Source organism: Crotalus tigris, unplaced genomic scaffold (genome assembly GCF_016545835.1).
Source record: "Crotalus tigris isolate CLP2741 ecotype Arizona unplaced genomic scaffold, ASM1654583v1 scf7180000024286.1529876, whole genome shotgun sequence".
Taxonomy (NCBI): domain Eukaryota; kingdom Metazoa; phylum Chordata; class Lepidosauria; order Squamata; family Viperidae; genus Crotalus; species Crotalus tigris.
Genome location: NW_024100459.1, coordinates 651,637 through 671,152, shown reverse-complemented (window position 1 = coordinate 671,152; position 19,516 = coordinate 651,637). Strand labels below are relative to the sequence as shown.

The following is a 19,516-nucleotide window of genomic DNA, read 5'->3' as shown; positions in this document are numbered from 1 at the left end:
ATTTATTGTCATTCGCATTTTATTTTATCCCTCCTTTTGCATCCTTTCTTTAATGATTCTATTTCACCATTTCTTCCATATTAGGTACTTTTTGTCCCGCGGTGAGTTGGCCATGGCAAATCATCCTGTGTTGGCGAGTTGGCGGTGGTGAGTTGTCCTAGACCAGAGGTGGGGAACCTTGGCTCTTTTATGACTTGAGGACTTCAACTCCCAGAATTCTTGAGCCAGCCATAGCTAGCTCAAGAATTCTGGGAGTTGAAGTCCTCAAGTCATAAAAGAGCCAAGGTTCCCCACCCCTGATCTAGACCCACGGTCCATGGGGCAGGACACGGCTTAGTGACGAACAATATCATGAAACAACTAGTAAAAAACCTCAACTCTATAGGAATGCATACATCCCTACCCACTATACTGTATATATGATGTTCTTCTCACAAACCACACACTAGAAAAGTAATAAGATGGAGAAGTCACACACACATTGTGGTCTGCTGTCTGCCTTTAATTTTGAACAAATAAAAAGCAGATTTATGTACCCGACTGCGGATATTACTCTACATAAACTATTATGCCCTTATCCCTATGGAATCTGCCTTCATTCGGCTCAATAATGCTTCACTCTTTGCAGCACGTTTTCAACCAACCAACCAACCAACCAACCATTCTTCTCTCTCTCTCTTATGGTCCATAGTTGCAGCTGCCAAAGCATCCTGTTCTGTGAAAGCTAACTTTATTAAATATAATAAGGTTATAAAAATAGAGCAAAAGCAGCTAATGCAGAAAGACAGGAGGAAAGGAGGGGCAGGTGGCTTTGGAGCAGAGATGAAAACTTCTAATGTGGTTTTCCTGAGAAGTCTTGCTCAGAAACAGCTGCAGAATCTGATAGTATCCTTCGGGGCAGCTTCAGAGAGCCAGTTTCCTGTTTTCCAGACATCTGTATCACATTGTACCAATCAAATGCAAAACTAGGCATTAAACTATCATTTGACATCAAAATATCGGGCTTCCCCTGCCCACATGTTAAATTTATACCATGTTTTATTTATCAAAGATCATTTATTGTTCATTTTAACATATACATTTCTTACTCTCGTTTTTATTTCTCCCCAAAGTAAAGCATCAGCTAGATGAAAAGATGAAACAGTCCAAATGGTTTATCAAAACTGGGTCAAGTAAGAACTGATCATTTCCTCTTGTGATCAGAAAAAAAACATGCACCTAACCAAATGTTTCCAAAATCTCTGTCCACTGGTGCTCACTTCCTCAGTCAGCCTTATTGGTCTGAAACTGAGTTTCCCTTGCTGCATTATTTTTTAGTTACTGCTTGCAGGTATTTCAGTCGAATGGCAGGAAGGTCTTCATAAAGGTCAAATCCCAGTGAGTTCTCTTTATTTGCCCTCTTGTAATAGAGAAGATGTTTCTTTAATCCCTGAAAGAAGTAATAGACAAGTAAGGTTGGATGGAAGAGAGAAACAACTGCCTCAGTAATACCTAATACAACCTCAAAACTTGAATTAGGAGAAAAGATGAAATACATAGTACATGTTCAGTCATATCCAATTCATATAATCCATAGATTTGCCATGGAAAATCTGCAGCTTATCAGTTCTACATTAATTGCAACATTGCCACAACTATTGATTTTGCACTAAACAGTATTAACATAGTATTATTGATGATTAAAATGAATTAAGTTCTATTTATGTTTTACATTAGTACTCCTTTTCTCCCATTACATTTAGTACTTTATTTATCCTTCCAATAAAGTTATGGATCAAGTGGGATTTGAGTTAAACAAATAGTCACAAATAAAAATAAAGGACTCTGTTGTTGGCTGTAAGAATGTTTAGGAGGGCTACTCTCATTCTGTAGCCCCAGTACCTCTACGAATATTTTCCAGACAAATTATTTAACAAGGCCCTCCATCCCAATCTGTAGTTATACATCCCATGAAGATTTGTAGTCTGGTAGTCTGATGGAATAAGACTTTATTTAGCAATGCTGGAGTTGAAAAACAGATGCAAATAACTACCTCATTTTTTAAGAACCAGGTCTTCTGTAACATGTTTCTTCGAGCAATGTCTATCTCCTGAAACAAAATATAGAAGACATTAAATTTCAGATATTTCTGGCTGCTTTCTGAAGTGAAAGGACTCTTCAGTGGTCTCAAAGAATTAAAATAGTTTGAAGAGTGGACATTTCTAGATCCTGTGCACTAGTCCTTTTATTTTCCAAATGAAGAGCCTAGAAGAATTTTTTTAAAAGAAGCATTTTCCTTCTGGGCTGTTCTTTCTAGATTAGCATCTTAATATCTTGACTTTCTGTCAGCATCCCTCACAACTGAGCCAACAGTTTACAATCACAATCTATTCCCTCCATACGTATTTGATGTTAAAAAGTCCAGACAGTTTGTATGGTGGCACGGGAAAGAAAATCATACAGGAAATTGGTATCCTCTGCAACAACCAAAAGTGAGGCAAAGAATGTCAGACATTTCTAGCTTGCAAGTTTTTGTTATCAATTAGGATACTACTTGAGGATAATGGATCTTGTATTGTGGCTTGCATTACTAAACAGCACTAGGAAATAAAAAGAAGGAAAAAGTCATACAAAACTTTATTATGATTAAATTCCCTTCTTTCACTATAGTCTAGCTAGCATATAGGAAATATTAATGAAAGCAAAACTCATTTATTGATTTATAATTTAAATTGTAAATAGTTTTGAAGATAACAATTAGTCCAAATACAAATGGCAGAAGGAAAATCTAATCTGCACTTGTATAAAGAACTAGCTAATTTGGGCAGCAAATGTCAGTTTATGGAATTACTTCAACAGAAGACCATACAATGATGCTGCAAACTATTTATTACATTTATAATTCAAATGGTAAATCCAGGTTGGAATACATCTACCGTGTTTCCCCGAAAGTTAGACCCATTCTGATAGTAAGCCCTAGCTTGATTTTTTTGGGGGTGGGCCTAATATAAGCCCTACTCCAAAACTAAGCCCTAGTTTTGGGGCAAGGCGCACCCCTAAAAATCAAGCTAGGGTGAGGGTATGGGGGGGTGAAGCTGCCCCACATGCCCCTCACCTTACTGGTAGGACCACCACAGCCAGGCCTCCCACACCCTGACACCTGTCGCGCTGCTGCTTGACTTCTTCTGGAGCATTGCGCTGTTGCCGCTCCTTCAGGCAGGACACCGCATGGCGCTTCAGGCCGCTTCTGCTGCTCGCACACTTCGGGCCGTTTCTGTTGCTCGTGCGCTTCGGACTTCTGTTGTTCATAGCACGAGGCCACGTGGCGCTTCGGGCCATTTCTGCTGCGGAAACAGTCTGAAGAGCCACGCAGCGTCCTGCCACAAGCAGCAGAAACAGCATAAAGCACCATGTGGTGTCCTGCCGGGAGGAGCAGCAACCGGCCACAGAAGAAGTCATGCAGCAGCACGACAGGTGTCAAGGTGTGGGAGGCCTGGCTGTGGTGGTCCTAAGGTAAGACATTCTCCAAAATTAAGACCTAGTGCCTCTTTTGGAGGAAAAAAAATAAGACTGGGTCTTAATTTCAGAGAAACACAGTATATGGAACATTCAAACTGCAAGTGTTCCCATACCACTGCTAAGACAGGATGAGTTACTGTTCTCAGCCAACTTGTGAAAAGTTATCACATACCTGTGGGACATTTTCCTGGGAGAAAATGAAAGTGTTGACATGGGCCACTGCAACCACATAAAGTACAGGACACCAGTGCTGTTGCAGGGCTCCCGTGACCAGGACATGGAAGTATTGATTTAAGAGATTGAGATTGTCTTCAGGAGGAGAAAGATATCGCTCAAGAGGCAAAGGGAACTGCAAGGGAATCAAGAAAGCAATATTTCTTTTTAAATACCAGTCTTGTCTGAGAACACACACACACACACACAAATCTTAACTTATTCCATAGTAATTAGAGGAGCAGATAAAAATAATCCAGAATGCAAACATCCAATGGTATTTGAAAGACAGAAGTGTCCATTCTATTCTAGGTTAAAAATTAAGAATTGATTGTGATTCAACTCCTTGTATGTTCCACGCTACTCTATGGCATAAGAAACAAACCGGATCATTCTTGTTACTGTTCAACCTATTTTTCCTTTTGCTGGTCTATTCTCTCCATTAACAGACTGTTCCCTGTCTCAGAGCTGTTAGAGATTTATGAGAGATTTCTTCCTAAATGACTGGAGGAGGGGTCCACAATCATTCCTCCTTGTATCTCCGAGTTTTCCAGTTCCCTGATATCCAAGCTAACCTTCATATGAGTTCACTCAAAATGGAAAAGTTGCAGGAATAATTAGATTAGATACAAAGAGATCAGTCCAAATTACATTAAAGCCCTGAGTCATATTTAGCATATACATCAAGTTTAGAGCCTATACATATGGAGATCAATCATACTAGGGCCTATAGTAAAACAAACAACTGCTTCATTCATTTTTTTTCCCTTTCATTGCATAAACTGAGGACATTCTACTTGCTTGAGACTTAGGCCAGACCAAACAGCCTTATAGTTGTTGTAAAAATATTAAGCTCTTCATAATTTTGCAAGCCGCTTCCATTTCACTGCACTTTCTCTTTCTCTCCATCAAACCCTTAAGATTTTTATTTAGGGGAAGTGAATGCTGTAGGACAGGTGCCCCTGGAACATTAATTACTTTAAAATCTATTTTTTGCAAGATTATATTTGCTATGCCAGTACTTGGAACGCATACTTCTTCATTTGCATTTTCTCCCTGCTCTAAAATAAATCTCTATGAGGTCATCAAAGGGTTTAGCATTCTGCACACAAATGGAATTGTCACAAAGACCTTAAATCTTTGGGTAGAATGTCCAAACAAAATTCTTAATTTTCTTTAAGTTCAAATAGCCATTTAGTTCTAATCAGCTGACTCAAGTACAGTGGCTGAGTGATCTGCTCTCAAGCATCCATTGTGAGACATACCTGTTGGAGTGGAACTCCTAGAGCTCTTAAGGTATTCACATGCTCCCCAAAGACAGCCATCTTTAGCTGACTACTGAAATGCCTCTGCAAAGGAAGAAGCACAAAGACTCCAAAGAGAGGATCTCCAAAAGAGACACTTTCAAATTGTTCCAACAGGCTTACATAAAGGTCATGGAAAGAAGCTAAGCCGGGGAGAGGAGCATCTAAATTCAAGGACTCAAAAACTTTGGACTGGCAGTAAAGTGAGAGCAGAGCTGCTGTGTAGCAATGCACGGGGCCTTCCAGAAATAAGTCACTGCCTGTGAGGAACACACACATAAGCCTTGCAAGCTTAGCTGCAATGGGGATACTCTGAAGGACTTTGGGCCTCCAGGTCTCCAGGAGGAGGATCCACTGTAGATTCCGAGTCACGACATTCACAAAGTCTAGAGGAAGAGGGCTTTCTGCGGCCCATCGTGTTTCTGTCCCAGTCGCTTTGTTATAGAGGCTGATAAGAGGAAGGAATAGCCAGTCCGAAGGCAGAAGAGGCCCTCTGACCTCAGGAAGCAGCATGGATTGGACAAGATGGGTTCGGCCTTGATAAACATTTCTAGAATGAATAAGAGCTGGTTTCAAGTAGGCAAAATGAAAAAGAAAACAAGACTGTATCAGTGGAAGTTGTCGGTAAGCTTCTTCCAATAAAGCACCGTAACTAGGGACTGAAGAAATGGGAGCTGTTAAGCTTAGCTGTAATGGCTTTGCCTTTGAATTCAAGTGCAGAAGATCTGAGAAGTCAGCAGCTTCTGGTCCTCCCACCTTGCCTTCACTGAAAAAAGAGGGGGAGAACAGATGATAAATACAAAATGTTTTTACTATATTCAAATATGTTCTATTTTAATCCCCAATCAAGCACACTATTACTGTATTTACAAATAAATCCCACTCTTTAGATAACATTGGTAATAAAGCAACTGGCTTTTTCCAGAAGTGGCTTAACAGATACTACTGGGGAAGTTCATAAATAGGCAACATGCTATAAGAAGGAAGGAGGAGTGTCTTTCCTTAAGAAACTTTCAGGGGAACATACAGAGGATTAGCTAAAAACACAAAAATGAAACCCCAAATGAAAGCAGATTACTATAAATGCACATTGTGTTCGCCAAGAGCGATGAAACCCAGTTTGGCATCACTACACACTTCTCTTGAGAATATAGGAATGAAAACAGCAAAATGTCAGAGAAAGAAACATCATGGCCTGATATGCTACTATACGTACAAAGGGAGGAAGCAGCAGAGTTAGAGAAGCTAGCTGTGTTTGCTTATGGGAAAAAGACAGGAGGATAGGCCGTACAACAAAGGAATGGGAGGGGGCAGTAAGGTTAGAGAAGCACCAAGAACAAGAAAAACAGGTTAGGGATAGGAGGAAAAATGGAAGTTGGATCCTGTTGAATAGGGAGGTGGACCTTGTTATCCAGAGTTCTGTCATGTATGGATTCATTCCTCTGAATATATATAACTGAACTTGATACCCATTGCAAGTAGTTCTGTGTACTGGTGAATTTTGGCAGCGTTCCACCATTTTGAAACTTGCCCAAACGTAGAGAAATTGGCTTTATATATGCTGCAGGTCTGTACTACTCTTACCTTATATGGCCATTCTTTGAGTAAGCCCACAGACAGGCGTTCTGCCCCCATTTTGACAATTATCCAAGGTCTGCAGGGTTCTCTCCTTCCTTCATGCTATAGTATGTCCATTAAAGTGACAGAATGGTAAATGCTTATTGGGGAGCTCTGCTGAGGAAAGTGGCAAATGTAACCCCCCCCCCCAAAAAAATGCTGACCATGAGCAAGAAGGTGAAATAGATTGTTGGTTTGCTGTGTGCACATGGTATTTCTTTCATGTGGTTATTTATTATTTATTAATGAAATTTATATAGCCATCCATCTCCACCAAAAGCAACTCTCAACAGTGTACACCAATAAATACATCAGCCAATACAAAACAGATTGTGACATCGGTGAGTCACGGTCCATGCCATAAGGAAAAGGTGAGTATTCGCTCAGTGTGATCTCTGGCACATCTCAAGAAATTCAAGGTGGAATTTCATCTCTGCAATCCTCACTTGGATGGGAAAGACCATCACACTATGGACGGAGGACCAAGCCCAGAACAAAATGCCACTCAACGTATCAGCAATCCATGGAAACCATGAAAAAGTATTGTGGCTATACAGAGAATTTGCAATGGAAAATGCTTAGTGATGTTTCCAGGCAAGAGAGACTGGCTTCAAAAATTCAAGCACCATTACAGCCCCCATCATGCAAACTGGCATGAAAAACCACATAAATGGATCACAATGTAATACAAAGATATCCAGAGTTCTACTGGCTGATTAATTATGTAAAGTACAAGCCAGAGAAAATCTTCAATGCAATGAGACCATCCTGTTCTGGTAATAGATGCACCCTTACTCTTTCATCAGCAAATCAAAAAGAAGCATTCCAGATTTCAAGAACCACATAGAAATACCCAGACTGACAAAGGTTCAGGAGTATATTAGAGAAACAGCTGGATGTAAGATTCTCTGTTAGCAGTGAAAAGACTCATCTACAGAACGGCTATTAGAATGATTCTTTTTTTCAAAGTCTTCATTCTAATGTTCTGGGGATACAATACCTATAAAGAAACAATTGTTCAATTGCTCAAATTGCTGGATGGAAACCCATCCCATCCATTTCAGTAAATCTCGCTATGATCAATCTTGTGAGACTCACATTTGGTAAGAATTACTTTCGGTAGCACTGCTGTTGAGGACCATGTGATCCAGTATATGCTTCTGAATTCATGTGTCTTGAAAAGAATGAAAACCAAATTGGTATATTCTAAAAAAAGAGAAGGCAAATGATACTTTCTCTTACTACTATTAGCAATCACTTCCTGGATGAGATGTAGAAACATCATGCCTTCAACACCCCTGGTCTTTATGTCTGTAGAGATTCTCAATCATCCAGGTCATGGTTGTCCCAAAGGCGCTTTTTCCAAAAGACAACTGGATTTTCTTCGTGTTTTTTTTTCTTTGACAATGTTTCGCTTCTCATCCAAGTAGCTTCTTCAGTTCTGAATGAAACGTTTTCAAAGAAAAAAGAAGAAGAAAGTCCAGTTGCCTTTTGGAAAAAGCACCTTTGGGACCTAGCCTTTATTGTCCTCTGCTACTTGTCAATACCCTTGGCCATGCTAGAGATCACTTTTTTTGACACCAAACACCCCCTTTCTTGATTTAACTAATGGACCAACACCTGGTAGTTACTTTCAATTCCTACTACAAGTATCATGCCTACCAGGATGTTGGTTGTCATGGAACACTATACCTCTTTTCCAATTACCAATTGCTAGAGAAGCCACAGCACTGAAAACTGCGCTGACAACAGTGACATCCCTTGCAGGAATAGACAAGACACACAAGGAATGACTCAAGGAAGTCAACACTTTGTTTGTGGCAAATGAATGACAGAACATTGTCAACGTTGCACACATATATTAGCGAAAGCTTTGAAAACAGATCTATACAAAATGCAGGACCTTCTCCAACTCTATCAGGAGGAGCTCACAGATGTCCTCATCTGGACAGCTCTTGAGAGCAAAGTATCAGAAAAAAATTTTTTTTTATGTCTATGGAGATTCTCAGTCATCCAGGTGGTGGCTGTCCCAAAGGTGCTTTTTCATGAGGTAACTGGACTTACTCATTTTTTTAAGACGTTTCGCTTCTCATCCAAGAAGCTTCTTCAGCCCTGACTGGATGGTGAAGGATTTATATTCCTATGACCAGCTTGTCTGCGAGAAGTATAAATCCTTCCATTCCCCACCATCCAGTCAGAGCTGAAGAAGCTTCTTGGATGAGAAGCGAAATGTCTTCAGAGAAAAACAAGAAAGTTCAGTTGCCTCCTGAAAAAGCACCTTTGGGACATGTGTTTTAACAATTCTCTATCCCAGAAATCTTCTCTGAGATCTCACGGGCGGAGAGTGGTTTGGGGGTCAAGAGTCAGAGCCCGATCTCCCGGTGTACTGCAGCATTGTTCAAGAGGCAGCTTTGCAACTCAGTAAGGATATGTTCAAGGCTCTGCAGAGCAAGACAACGCAAAGCGTCACAGCCATTTGGAAATGTAGCTACACCCACCACAGCTGAGTCACCACCAGAAAGTGACACCGATACTTTGAAGAGGAGGAGGAGCGCACCACTGTATCCCTATTTTGATTTTTGTCGTAGGCCAGGGACTCAAAAGAGATGGAATAAAAGAACTTCACATTTTTCTTGCTGGTTTGCTTTTGATTTTTCTATAGGCTAGAGACTGTGGGAATATTCTTTCTTTGAATTACAAAGACATTTTTTTTTTCAAAAAAATGGAAAGAGGAGGAGATACAGCAGGTGGCCAAGGTACAGTACAGTATGTACTGTTCATTTTTCTTTTTATTTATATTTTAGGTGATTTTCCCCCCCATTTTCTGGTGCTCCTAAAGCACTCCCTCTTCCCACTCCCAAAGGCTTTATATTTTATCTGTAACTGAACTCTGGACTGTAGTCCTTGTGAGTAACAAGGTCCATCTGTGCACACAAGCTTACTGTCAATAAGGTAAGAAAGACATTACAAGGAGAAGGGCATGAAGAGCTCAAATGTGCATGCATGAACTGCTCATGCAGGCACTCCATTGTTTAGGCCAGAGCATCTTAAAACAATGCATAAATGGCAGACTGTGTAGAAGAGAGAGGCAGAAGAACCAAAGATAACGTAAGCAAAGTTATAAAGGACACCACATCATCTGATGGCTTACCCAGTTTAATTTCAGCACCTTCCATACACACCTACTTCCCCTGAACATACATCTCCGATTTAAAATATCACAGTGTACAGACATTGCAAGATCAATGCAGATTAGAAGCTGCACTAACACTTGTTAAGTTTGGAAAGTACTTTAATACAACAGAGACAAATAAGAGAAGATTGAAGCAATTAGACCAGTAAGTTCTATGGACTAAATTAAAAATCAGAAATCATCTAGCGGCCCCTCAAAATACTTTTGCCATCAAAACAAGGAATGGCTATATACAGAATAATTGAATATTAATTGGTAGAGATGACCAAACGTATTATTAAACAAAAGAATTCTTATCCTAAATATATTATAGTATGAACTACACCAAAAAGAGAGAAAATGATCAGAGATGGGGAATGACATCACAACTGCAGGTACCAGATGCAGTAGGGACAGACAGGCAATCAGACAGACGGACAGATATACCAGCACAAAGAAACAGTAATGAGCAAGCCCTTTAAGGGCTATTTGAAATTTCAACATTCAGGAAAAAATGCTGTATTTAAAATCCATAGATGGAGCTGAAGATGATTTGTTAATGTCTGAAAAGGTGAGAAAAATGAAGATAATTTAAAAAAAAAAGAACACGGCAGTGAGAACAAAGTGTACAGCCTTTTCTTCTGCATAGTTTTTTTGTAGAAAGTTCATCTTACATTCAAGTTTATCTTTCTTTAATAAACCTGATATAACTTGGCAAGGCCCATTTATTTGTGGGACCTCTCCTTATACTTGTTACCTCAATTTTAGGCTTCATTATTAGCATTTTAAAAGGTGTTATTAGTACTTTTAATATGGAAGTCTGGGCCTCTTTTTCAACTTTAATAAAGCGTATTTTCCTCCTTAGCCAAGATCATTTGTTTGGTACATGATAACTTGCTTTTTCAGCATCTACAGTACACAATAGAGAGCACATTCGGAAAGTCCTTGAATACACTTGCAACTTTCAAGAAAGATACAATCCCAGCTGGGAAAGGGTAACGTAATCCACAAATTTACCACTTGTTGAATGTTATCTAGAATCAGTGTTTGCTATTGTTTAAGACTCTCATGTATTTTATAGTTTGTTCATTTATTTACTATGTCACATGTACTGAGTGTATGTATTTGTTTCTGTACACCCTCCCCCTTAATAAATGCTTTTTGCTTTGTCTGAATTACTGGTGATTCATATTTTCAGAAGGCAAAGAAGCCACTTTGCAAAGGTAAAGGTATTTTCTTTTCCAAATTCAGGGAATAGGTTTTCAGCACCACACGCATTTGGGGTGCTTGAGTTTTAAGGCAACACGCCTACTTTTCATAAACAAGGATGTCCCATTTAAAGCATCACAGCCTAAGTCAGTGAGAAATCTTTATGCAGATTCTCAGTCATCCAGGTCATGGTTGCCTTCACACCGATTTGCGCTACTCAGGTGACCCTGAGGACACAGGTAAAGCTCTAAGTGGCCTCAATGACTCTCTAAAACAGAGGTGTCAAACTGCCGGCCTGCGGGCCGGATGCGTCATGGCGAAACCGCGCCCACCCCATTGCCGGCAATGGGAAAAAAGTCATGATATGTCACATGTCGCGACACATCACATGACATTCCAAGTTTGACACCCCTGCTCTAAAAGAATGCAAATGACCAGCTGTCTGCAAGGAATATGAATCCTTCCATTTCCCACCATTCAGTCAGAGCTGAAGAAGCTTCTTGGATGAGGAGCGAAACATCTTCAAAAATAAAACAAGAAAATCCAGTTACCTCTTGAAAAAGCACCTTTGGGTCACTGAGAAATCAATTTTCTATCAATTTGCCTAATATTTTAAAGTTGATCCTATCTTTAGCAAATGAATCGTAAAATGAGATCTTTCCAGTACAGATTTATGATGGGCAATACCACCCTGCTTGATTCAAATATGGATCACCAGTGACAAGGACCATTAAAAAAAATGACAAAAATGTATTTCTAAAGAATGAAATCTAAAGCGATGATTGTATGATTACAGCCAACCCTGTTGTCTTACACTGTTATCCATTCCTAACAAGGACAACACCCCCCCCCCAAAGGGAATTGTACTGTTTCAGATGTATGTTTAATTACAAGAAAGCTCAGGAACCTCTTGGCTCAGCTTATAAAATTTTGCCAATATATTTTTAAAATACTAAGACTTCAGAGAGAAAGTGTATGTGTGTGCATATAGACATAGGAGCCATGGTTGCACAGTGGCTAGAATACAGTATTGCAGGCTAATTCAGCTCACTGCCAGGAGTCCGATCCTGATTAGCTCAAGATTGACTCACCCTTCCATCCTTCCGAGGTCGGTAAAATGAGGCCCCAGATTGTTGGGGGCAATATGCTGACTCTGTAAATCCCCCAGAGAGCACTATGAAGCAGTATATAACTCTAAGTGCTATTGCTATATACATCTTGCATGTGTGCACACATATACATACATACTCAAATGTAAGAGGAAGTGAGGGAAAGGAGAATAAAACTTACGGAATCAGTTGTGGATTGAAAGCAAAGCCCCTGAGTAGCTCATGAGCCAGGTACTCACTACCTGGCAACAAGCGACTTAACAGTGCCATGGCAACAGAGTGATGGAGTGAAGCATGTTGGTTGCAATCTGGACAAGCATCTGCCTGCATAGGAAGCAAACAACAACAAAAAAGGTACAAGTGCTGTTGTCACCGACACAGAAGGAAACATGATAGCATGAGCCTTTTTACAATGGCTTGATTTCATTTGCTGCAAATAAATCATCTCTTTGAAAGAAAGATAACCCTTCCCTAAGTTCATGTCCAAGCCCAGAAAGAAGATGCCATATGAGATTGGGGGAGAATCAACTATTTCTTTATTAAAAGAGTGCAAGCATAGCAAATAAGCAAGGTTTGGCAATGGCCACATGAAACACTGCCAAAAACTCTTTTGTATTTCACCTTGCATCTCTTTAGCACACACATAATGACTAGGCATGTTCTTATTTAGGAATATCTTTGTCTTCTTTCTAGCTGACTACTTGCTTCTTTGTCTTATATCTCCTCTAGACTTTTCTAGCCTCATTCAAATGGTGCTTCTACTCCTTTTGTTCTAAAATGGCATTACTTTTGCTAAATACACTAACAATCTGTTTGCTTCTAATGCTTCTGCATTGTCTTCAAATCAACCCAATGTAATATAACTTTGTCTTTAACTTGGCAAGAAATAAAACAAAACAGAGACCTGGGTTTGTCAGACTTCCAGATTTGTCAGCCATTAGCGTATAGCTCACCCACATTTTTTCATCCCACAGTACAGTTAATGAATTCACTGCACCGGGCTCCCAAATTCTTTGAAATGGAATGCATTTCAAGGAGAAAAAAAAGTATAACCTAAATGCTCCCAGAATCACGAAGGTTAAAAGGGTACCATGCTATGTTCATTTCTCACAATTCGGAATCGAAGAACATAAGATTTCATATCTTCTTTATTTCTATTTCTTAAACAAAAAGGAAAAGAAGCAGGCAAGAGGCTGGAGAATGAAATGATCCAGCCAGCCCCAAAAGCCACTGTCACATTCAAGCCATCTTGCCCCCCCCCCACACTACATTCTTCTATCTTCTCCCTTGCACTTCTATAATTAATAATCAAAAATAATGTAACGGAGGAAGGAGTGCCTGGCCATTATAATTTTGATGGGAATATTATTTAATCCAATACAGAAAATGCCCAGGACAAAACATTTGATCATATAGGCCAGTGTTTCCCAAACTTGACAATTTTAAGGCATGTGGACTTCAACTCCCAGAATTCCACAGCCAGCGTTGCTGGCTGTGGAATTCTGGGAGTTGAAGTCCTCATGCCTTAAAATTGTCAAGTTTGGGAAACACTGATATAGGCCAATGTAAGAAAAAGGAATCTAGGAAAAACTGACGAGTAAATTTGACCAAAATCAACTTACATTCCTTATCCTAATTCTGACCCTGGTATTTGGTAACACTATAATCAGTGGAACTCAAAGCTAGAAAGTACTATAAAATGTATGGTACTTTATGAGTGTTGGAATTCATATATTCTTTGGTTAAGTCTTAGATAGACAAATCTTGGAAACCGAGATGTGATAACTCATATATACATGTCAATTGCATATTGTATATTAAAAATGATTTGGTTGATTTAAGTGGTTCAGGTTTTTGGCCACAACATATAGAAAAGCAGTAATGAAAACACTAAGCAGATATTCCAGATATGTATATATGACTATCTCTATAAACCTATCCCACACATACATAAATCAATAAAAAAAAACTCAGATATACAGCATTATTTACTATGATTTCAGGACAAAACAATATAATTTCATGTTATCTGGTTACATTTTATCAAACATGAGACACAAACCACTTGATTAGAAAGATATAAAAAGATAATATATACTGGAACTATTTCAGCTAACTAAATTGTTCCATTCTCTTTGGCTCAAGTAGACCTGCGAAGCAATTTACTTTACAAGACCTAAGGTAAAATGTATTCATGATTTTCCTGTATGAATTCTAAACAACTTTATAATCTTTCAATTCTATTTTTGCTTTAAGGTTTTTTTAAAAAAAAATTGCCTTAAAGGCTGAATTATAGATAAATTCATCTAAGACCCTAGAGAAATAGAAGCTTAAGGATGTACTCAAAAGAAACTGGTAAGCTAATGATTTAAAGTAAAATATACAAAAGATTTTTAAATACATAGCAAATGGTCACAGGCAATCCAAAATGATGGCTGATGCAAAGAACTTACAATTTTCTGAGCAAGTGAAAGTACAACATACTGGAAATGGTATTCGTGATGCAACAACCAAGTGGAGGAAGGTGTTAAAGAAATACGATCAGTCGTGCAACATTGAAACAGGTAGTCCTTCAGACTCTTCACCTCTAAAATAGAAACATACTGGACAAAACAACAATAAAGAGATATATTTGAGATGATTATCAAATACCTGAATCGGGAGCACTATACTTCTTGAGTTAGTCTCTTCGGCCACACAGGAATGGCATTCATACATCCACCAGCTCAGGTAATACAGAGCAATTTCTTTTAATTCTGGGACTGTTTATAATGGCTTTCCAGAAACAAATTATGTATTTTATATATTTGTTCCTTACATACATTTAATACCAAAGCTTTGATCTGTCCTTGGCTTGCTTTACTAAAATTCATCTCAAGATACCTGAACCCAAACAAATCAATTATTGGAATATTTCCTTCTAAAACACCAGTACATTAGGGACATCAAAGTTTATCTTGAATTTATGAATATGGACTCTTCAAAAAGCCTAACTCCACTCAGTGTAGCTGCAGGAAAAAGGTTAACTAAATCAGTAGCCTTTGCATATAGAATGTAAATGTTCAGCCATTGGCCATTGATCTTTAGTGTGAAACCCGTAAGAGAAAAATGGGAGGTAGTTTATACACACCTGACAAATACTAATGTCTTGTTTTTTGGAGTTGAAGAAGACAAAGATAATTCCCTTACCTTTAATGGCAGAGGATGACAAGGACTAAAGTGAAGACTGACAACTGAGTAGTACAGCATTATTATCCTTAGATCAGAGACCAATGTTCATCTGAATATTTGGGATAGCTATTTCGAGCTGACTAGCTCTCATCAGCCAGACATACCATTCTGAGATTCAAACCTGGACTGCTTGCACATTAGGCAGCTGTGTTGGCCAAAATATTTCTTTCTCCCATATTTGGGCCGACAGGGTGCATCAAAAAAACACTCAAGATATATGTGAGTGTGTGTGTGTGTGTGTGTGTGTGTGTGTGTGTGTGTGTAATATGCCTATGCATCATTAAAAATGATCCCCAAATGTCAGTACTTACTTGGTTAATCAGCCCTTTATGTACATGGAGGATACTATTCACAAGGACGAGAAAAGCAGTAAGAAAGGGAAATGGTGATTTGGAGCTTGCTAAATTCGCTGAAGTCTTGTTTCTACTGCAGTTCAGAAAAACAATGCTGAGAACAGATTCTGGTCCTGGGGGATAGGATGGAGGGTTGCATAAAGCAGAGCATGGTCTGCAAAAAAAAAAAAGGGAGAAGAAGAAATGAGAATTATGATGCACCTTAATAAACAGACAACTTAGTGTTGTGTAGGTTTTTTGGAGTACAAGTCTCCAGTCACCATGGTTGACAGTAAGGAACAACAGAACAGAGAAACCCATCCGGGCAGTAGCAATTTATCTATTCTGTCCCACAAATTGGTTTTACTGAGAAAACAAAATACCACCCTGCTTTAAAAAGGAAATCTATGTAATCAGCAAATTTCTCCATCCTATTGTTTTCCAAATACTACAACTCATCTATTATAAAACCTTGCTTGGAATTAAAATTAATACTCAACAGGGTACAAATTAGTTAAGCCTTCAATAAGCCACCCTCAATGAGGTAACACGTAGTTGTACATAAAGGCAGGAATGAGTGTAAATTTAAGCTGCAACTCAATAGGATTTGCATTCAAAGAAACACACAAAGGGATGAAGAGTTTTATCCTAATTGCCTATATTTTTTTCTGCAGTCACAAGACATTGTGATGTCTGTAATCCAAGGAGTTTTCACCTGAGCATTTCCCAAAGGGCCTGCATGGCTGGCTGACTGAGGAGAGGCAACAGCACTTGGGCTGTCAGGTGCTCCACTTCTTCTAAGCAATCAACTGGGTTTATTACTGGCTATGGAGAAAATGAGAGGAAAGAAATCATTATGAGGTTTTCTTCACAGTAACATAATGAATACTTTTATCTGCATGGATAATGTTTCCAAACACATTTGTGACTGGATGTTTTAAGAGGAGGGCAGGTTTCACTTAAATGCCCACAGAGCTACACAGACTGATACTAATTGAAAATCTGAAAGTCAATGAGGCCTGCTCCAAAGTTACTCTAAACCACCCTTCAACAGTCTGGTGTATAGGTGGTATATGTCAGGGGTGGGCAACCTTGGCTCTTTTATGACTTGTGGACTTCAACTTCCAGAATTCCTGAGCCAGCATGGCTCAGCCTGGAAACCTCTCCCTTTCCCCTCAGCATGACTGGCTCAAGAACTCTGGGAGTTGAAGTTCACGAGTCATAAAAGAGCCAAGGTTGCCTACCCCTGGTATAGATAGTCCTTGACTTACTACCACAACGGAGCTCAACATTTCTGTTGCTATGTGAGACATTTGTTTAGTGAATTTTGCCCCATTTTACAAACTTTCTTACCACAGTTAAGTGAAACACTGCAGGTATTAAGGTAGTAACACAGTTGTTAAGTGATTCTGGCTTCCCCATTGATTTTGCTTGTCAGAAGGTCACAAAAGGTGATTGCATGACCCCGGGACAATGCAACCGTCATAAATATGGATCAGTTGCCAAGCATCTGAATTTTTATCACGTGACTGTGGGGCTGCTGCAAAGGCAGTAAGTGTGAAAAATGGTTGTAAGTCAACTTTTTTCAAGGCCATTGTAACTTCGAACAGTCACTAAATGAACTGTTATAAGTCAAGGACCACCTGTACAAATTTCTGAATTTCCAGCCAGCGAAGGAACCTGCAAGCTAGATCACAAGTTCCTGAGAAAAGACAGACAGGGCTTTCCTGAGAGATCTGCAGAAGAGGCAAAGGGTGGGGGATTCATTTGACACTGAAGAGAGAGATGAGTTCTAATTCCAGATACAAATTCCTGCATTGAGCTTGGACTAAAAGATAACTTTCACCCCGAGTTTTAAATGGGCAAAAGCACCGTTTCACATCTGACCTAGTTTTCCAGGCAACTTTCAGATCTCTATTCAGTCTGCAATTTGGGAATTCTCCAAAAATCACCACCTCTGCTTGAGCTTTTACAGAATAATATCTGCTACACCTATAGCACTGTTTGGGGCTTAGGAGGCTCCATGTGTGATCTGTCATGCCCTACTCATATTCTGATTAGATTACTATTGTCTAACTAGCATTTCACATACTTTATGTGGGGCTATCCTTGAAGAACATCTGGAAGCTAGAGAATAAGGCATTGGAAGCAACGGCAGATGGACCCCAATATACTTGGGTGACCCCTTTGCTTTGGGAGCTCTACTGATTGCCGTTTGTTCTCACCTTTGAGTCCTGCATGGCTCTGTCCTAGTTATTTGAAAGAGACTGCTTCTTCTGGCATTCATCTACCCGTCTGACCAGACCCCCTAGAATTATTTGCATGCCCCACCCCTGCAAGATTGAAAAGACCTTAGAAGCACAGGAAGACATGTTTTCTAATATGCAGTTGAGGCCTGCAGCATGCCAGCCTGGCATATAGATTTCGGGGTTTCATTCATTTGGTGGTGGGAAGGGGTTAAATCATTTATTGTTAGTTGCCTAGAATGGGCATAGAATGAGCAGCATAAAAGCAGAATTAAGAAAGAAAATAAATAGCAGATTTATCAAGCCTAAACTTTGCCCGCTGCTATTCCTTTCTTTTTTTAGCCAAACTGCTGCACCAGATGGAAGGAGAATCATGGAACAAAAGAAACTCCAAAGGTAACTGCAGACACAGAACTTCATCTCCTGAACTCTTACCTGTTGACTACAGTTTCTGTAATACATCCCCATATAGATGACATAGGCCGTAGTAAGAGATTGCAATGCTTGCCATCTCTCCATGTGGGTTATCTCCTTAAAGCAATTCTTCATGTTAGTTTCAATAACAGGCCTAAAACCTGCCACTTGACTCCAGGTGATGGGTGGGGGCGGAATTTGATCACCCTCTTCTGGGCTTCTCCTGTAACATAACACAAATATGAAATAAAGACAATAACATGGGAATTGCTAATGCCCATTACTTAAGGTGGCTTCCTACATGACTGGAGAAAAGTACTTAGGAACCCAAGCAAGGTATGAAGTTGTTTAATTTGCTGACTATTTTTACCATGGAAAAGGCTTGGAAATCTAGTTTTTTGAAAGCTGATATATAACAAAGTTTAATTACATTTAATTTTAAGATTAATTAAAATTAATTTCAGTAATTTAATTAACTGATGATGAAACAACAATTTGGTGGTTTCATCAATACTTTTACTACATCAGTCTCTTACCCCAAGCTTATCCCTAAAAGAATAAATGGAAAGAACATGAATGTCAAAAAATCCATTTTTGCACAAAATAGAAAATTATTTCCTGTGACCCCTGAATCTCCAATATGGGCCCTGTAATGCCATCAAGCTTACTGTATGGACACTTCCCATTGCTTACATTCACTTTCCTGATAAGCAGTCAAGAATGATATTATCTAGATTTTTATAAATAATAGTTTTCACAGTAAAAGAAAGGCTGAATTGTGGCCTATCAGTATCAGATACTACATTAGCACTACAGAAGGAATTTTAAAAACCACCAAAGAGACCCCTGTGAAGCAGGAATTGGAATGGTAGCAAAGGCTGGTTTCTAAGATAGACTTAGACCAGTGGTTCTCAACCTGTGGGTCGGGACCCCATTTGGGGTCGAACGACCATTTTATGGGGGTCGCCAAACCATGCTGTCCACCATTTTGTTCCCTTTTCCCTAGCTGTCCTACTCCCTCTTATTGGTGACCACACCCACTTGGGGGTCACCACAACATGGGGAACTGTATTATGGGGTCACGGCATTAGAAAGGTTGAGAACCACTGACTTAGACAAAAACTGGCTGTTGAATGTGGACTGTTAAATTTAATAGGAGCTGGCAAGCCTG

The 19,516-nt window shown here is 39.4% G+C and overlaps 1 protein-coding gene across 1 annotated transcript in view; it reads right to left on the bottom strand.

Annotated features, from left to right (window-relative positions):
* Positions 1-1,020: 1,020 nt before the first annotated feature.
* Positions 1,021-19,516, bottom strand: part of RPAP1 (RNA polymerase II associated protein 1) — a 52,969-nt gene continuing 34,473 nt past the window's right edge. The window contains exons 17-25 of the mRNA XM_039323895.1: positions 18,367-18,568; positions 16,401-16,510; positions 15,665-15,860; positions 14,576-14,725; positions 12,304-12,446; positions 4,977-5,781; positions 3,671-3,847; positions 2,033-2,089; positions 1,021-1,429 (exon numbers count right to left, since the gene is read on the bottom strand). Coding sequence (XP_039179829.1) covers positions 1,307-1,429; positions 2,033-2,089; positions 3,671-3,847; positions 4,977-5,781; positions 12,304-12,446; positions 14,576-14,725; positions 15,665-15,860; positions 16,401-16,510; positions 18,367-18,568 — 1,963 coding nt within the window. The 3' untranslated portion in view covers positions 1,021-1,306. The remainder of the gene's footprint in view (positions 1,430-2,032; positions 2,090-3,670; positions 3,848-4,976; positions 5,782-12,303; positions 12,447-14,575; positions 14,726-15,664; positions 15,861-16,400; positions 16,511-18,366; positions 18,569-19,516) is intronic.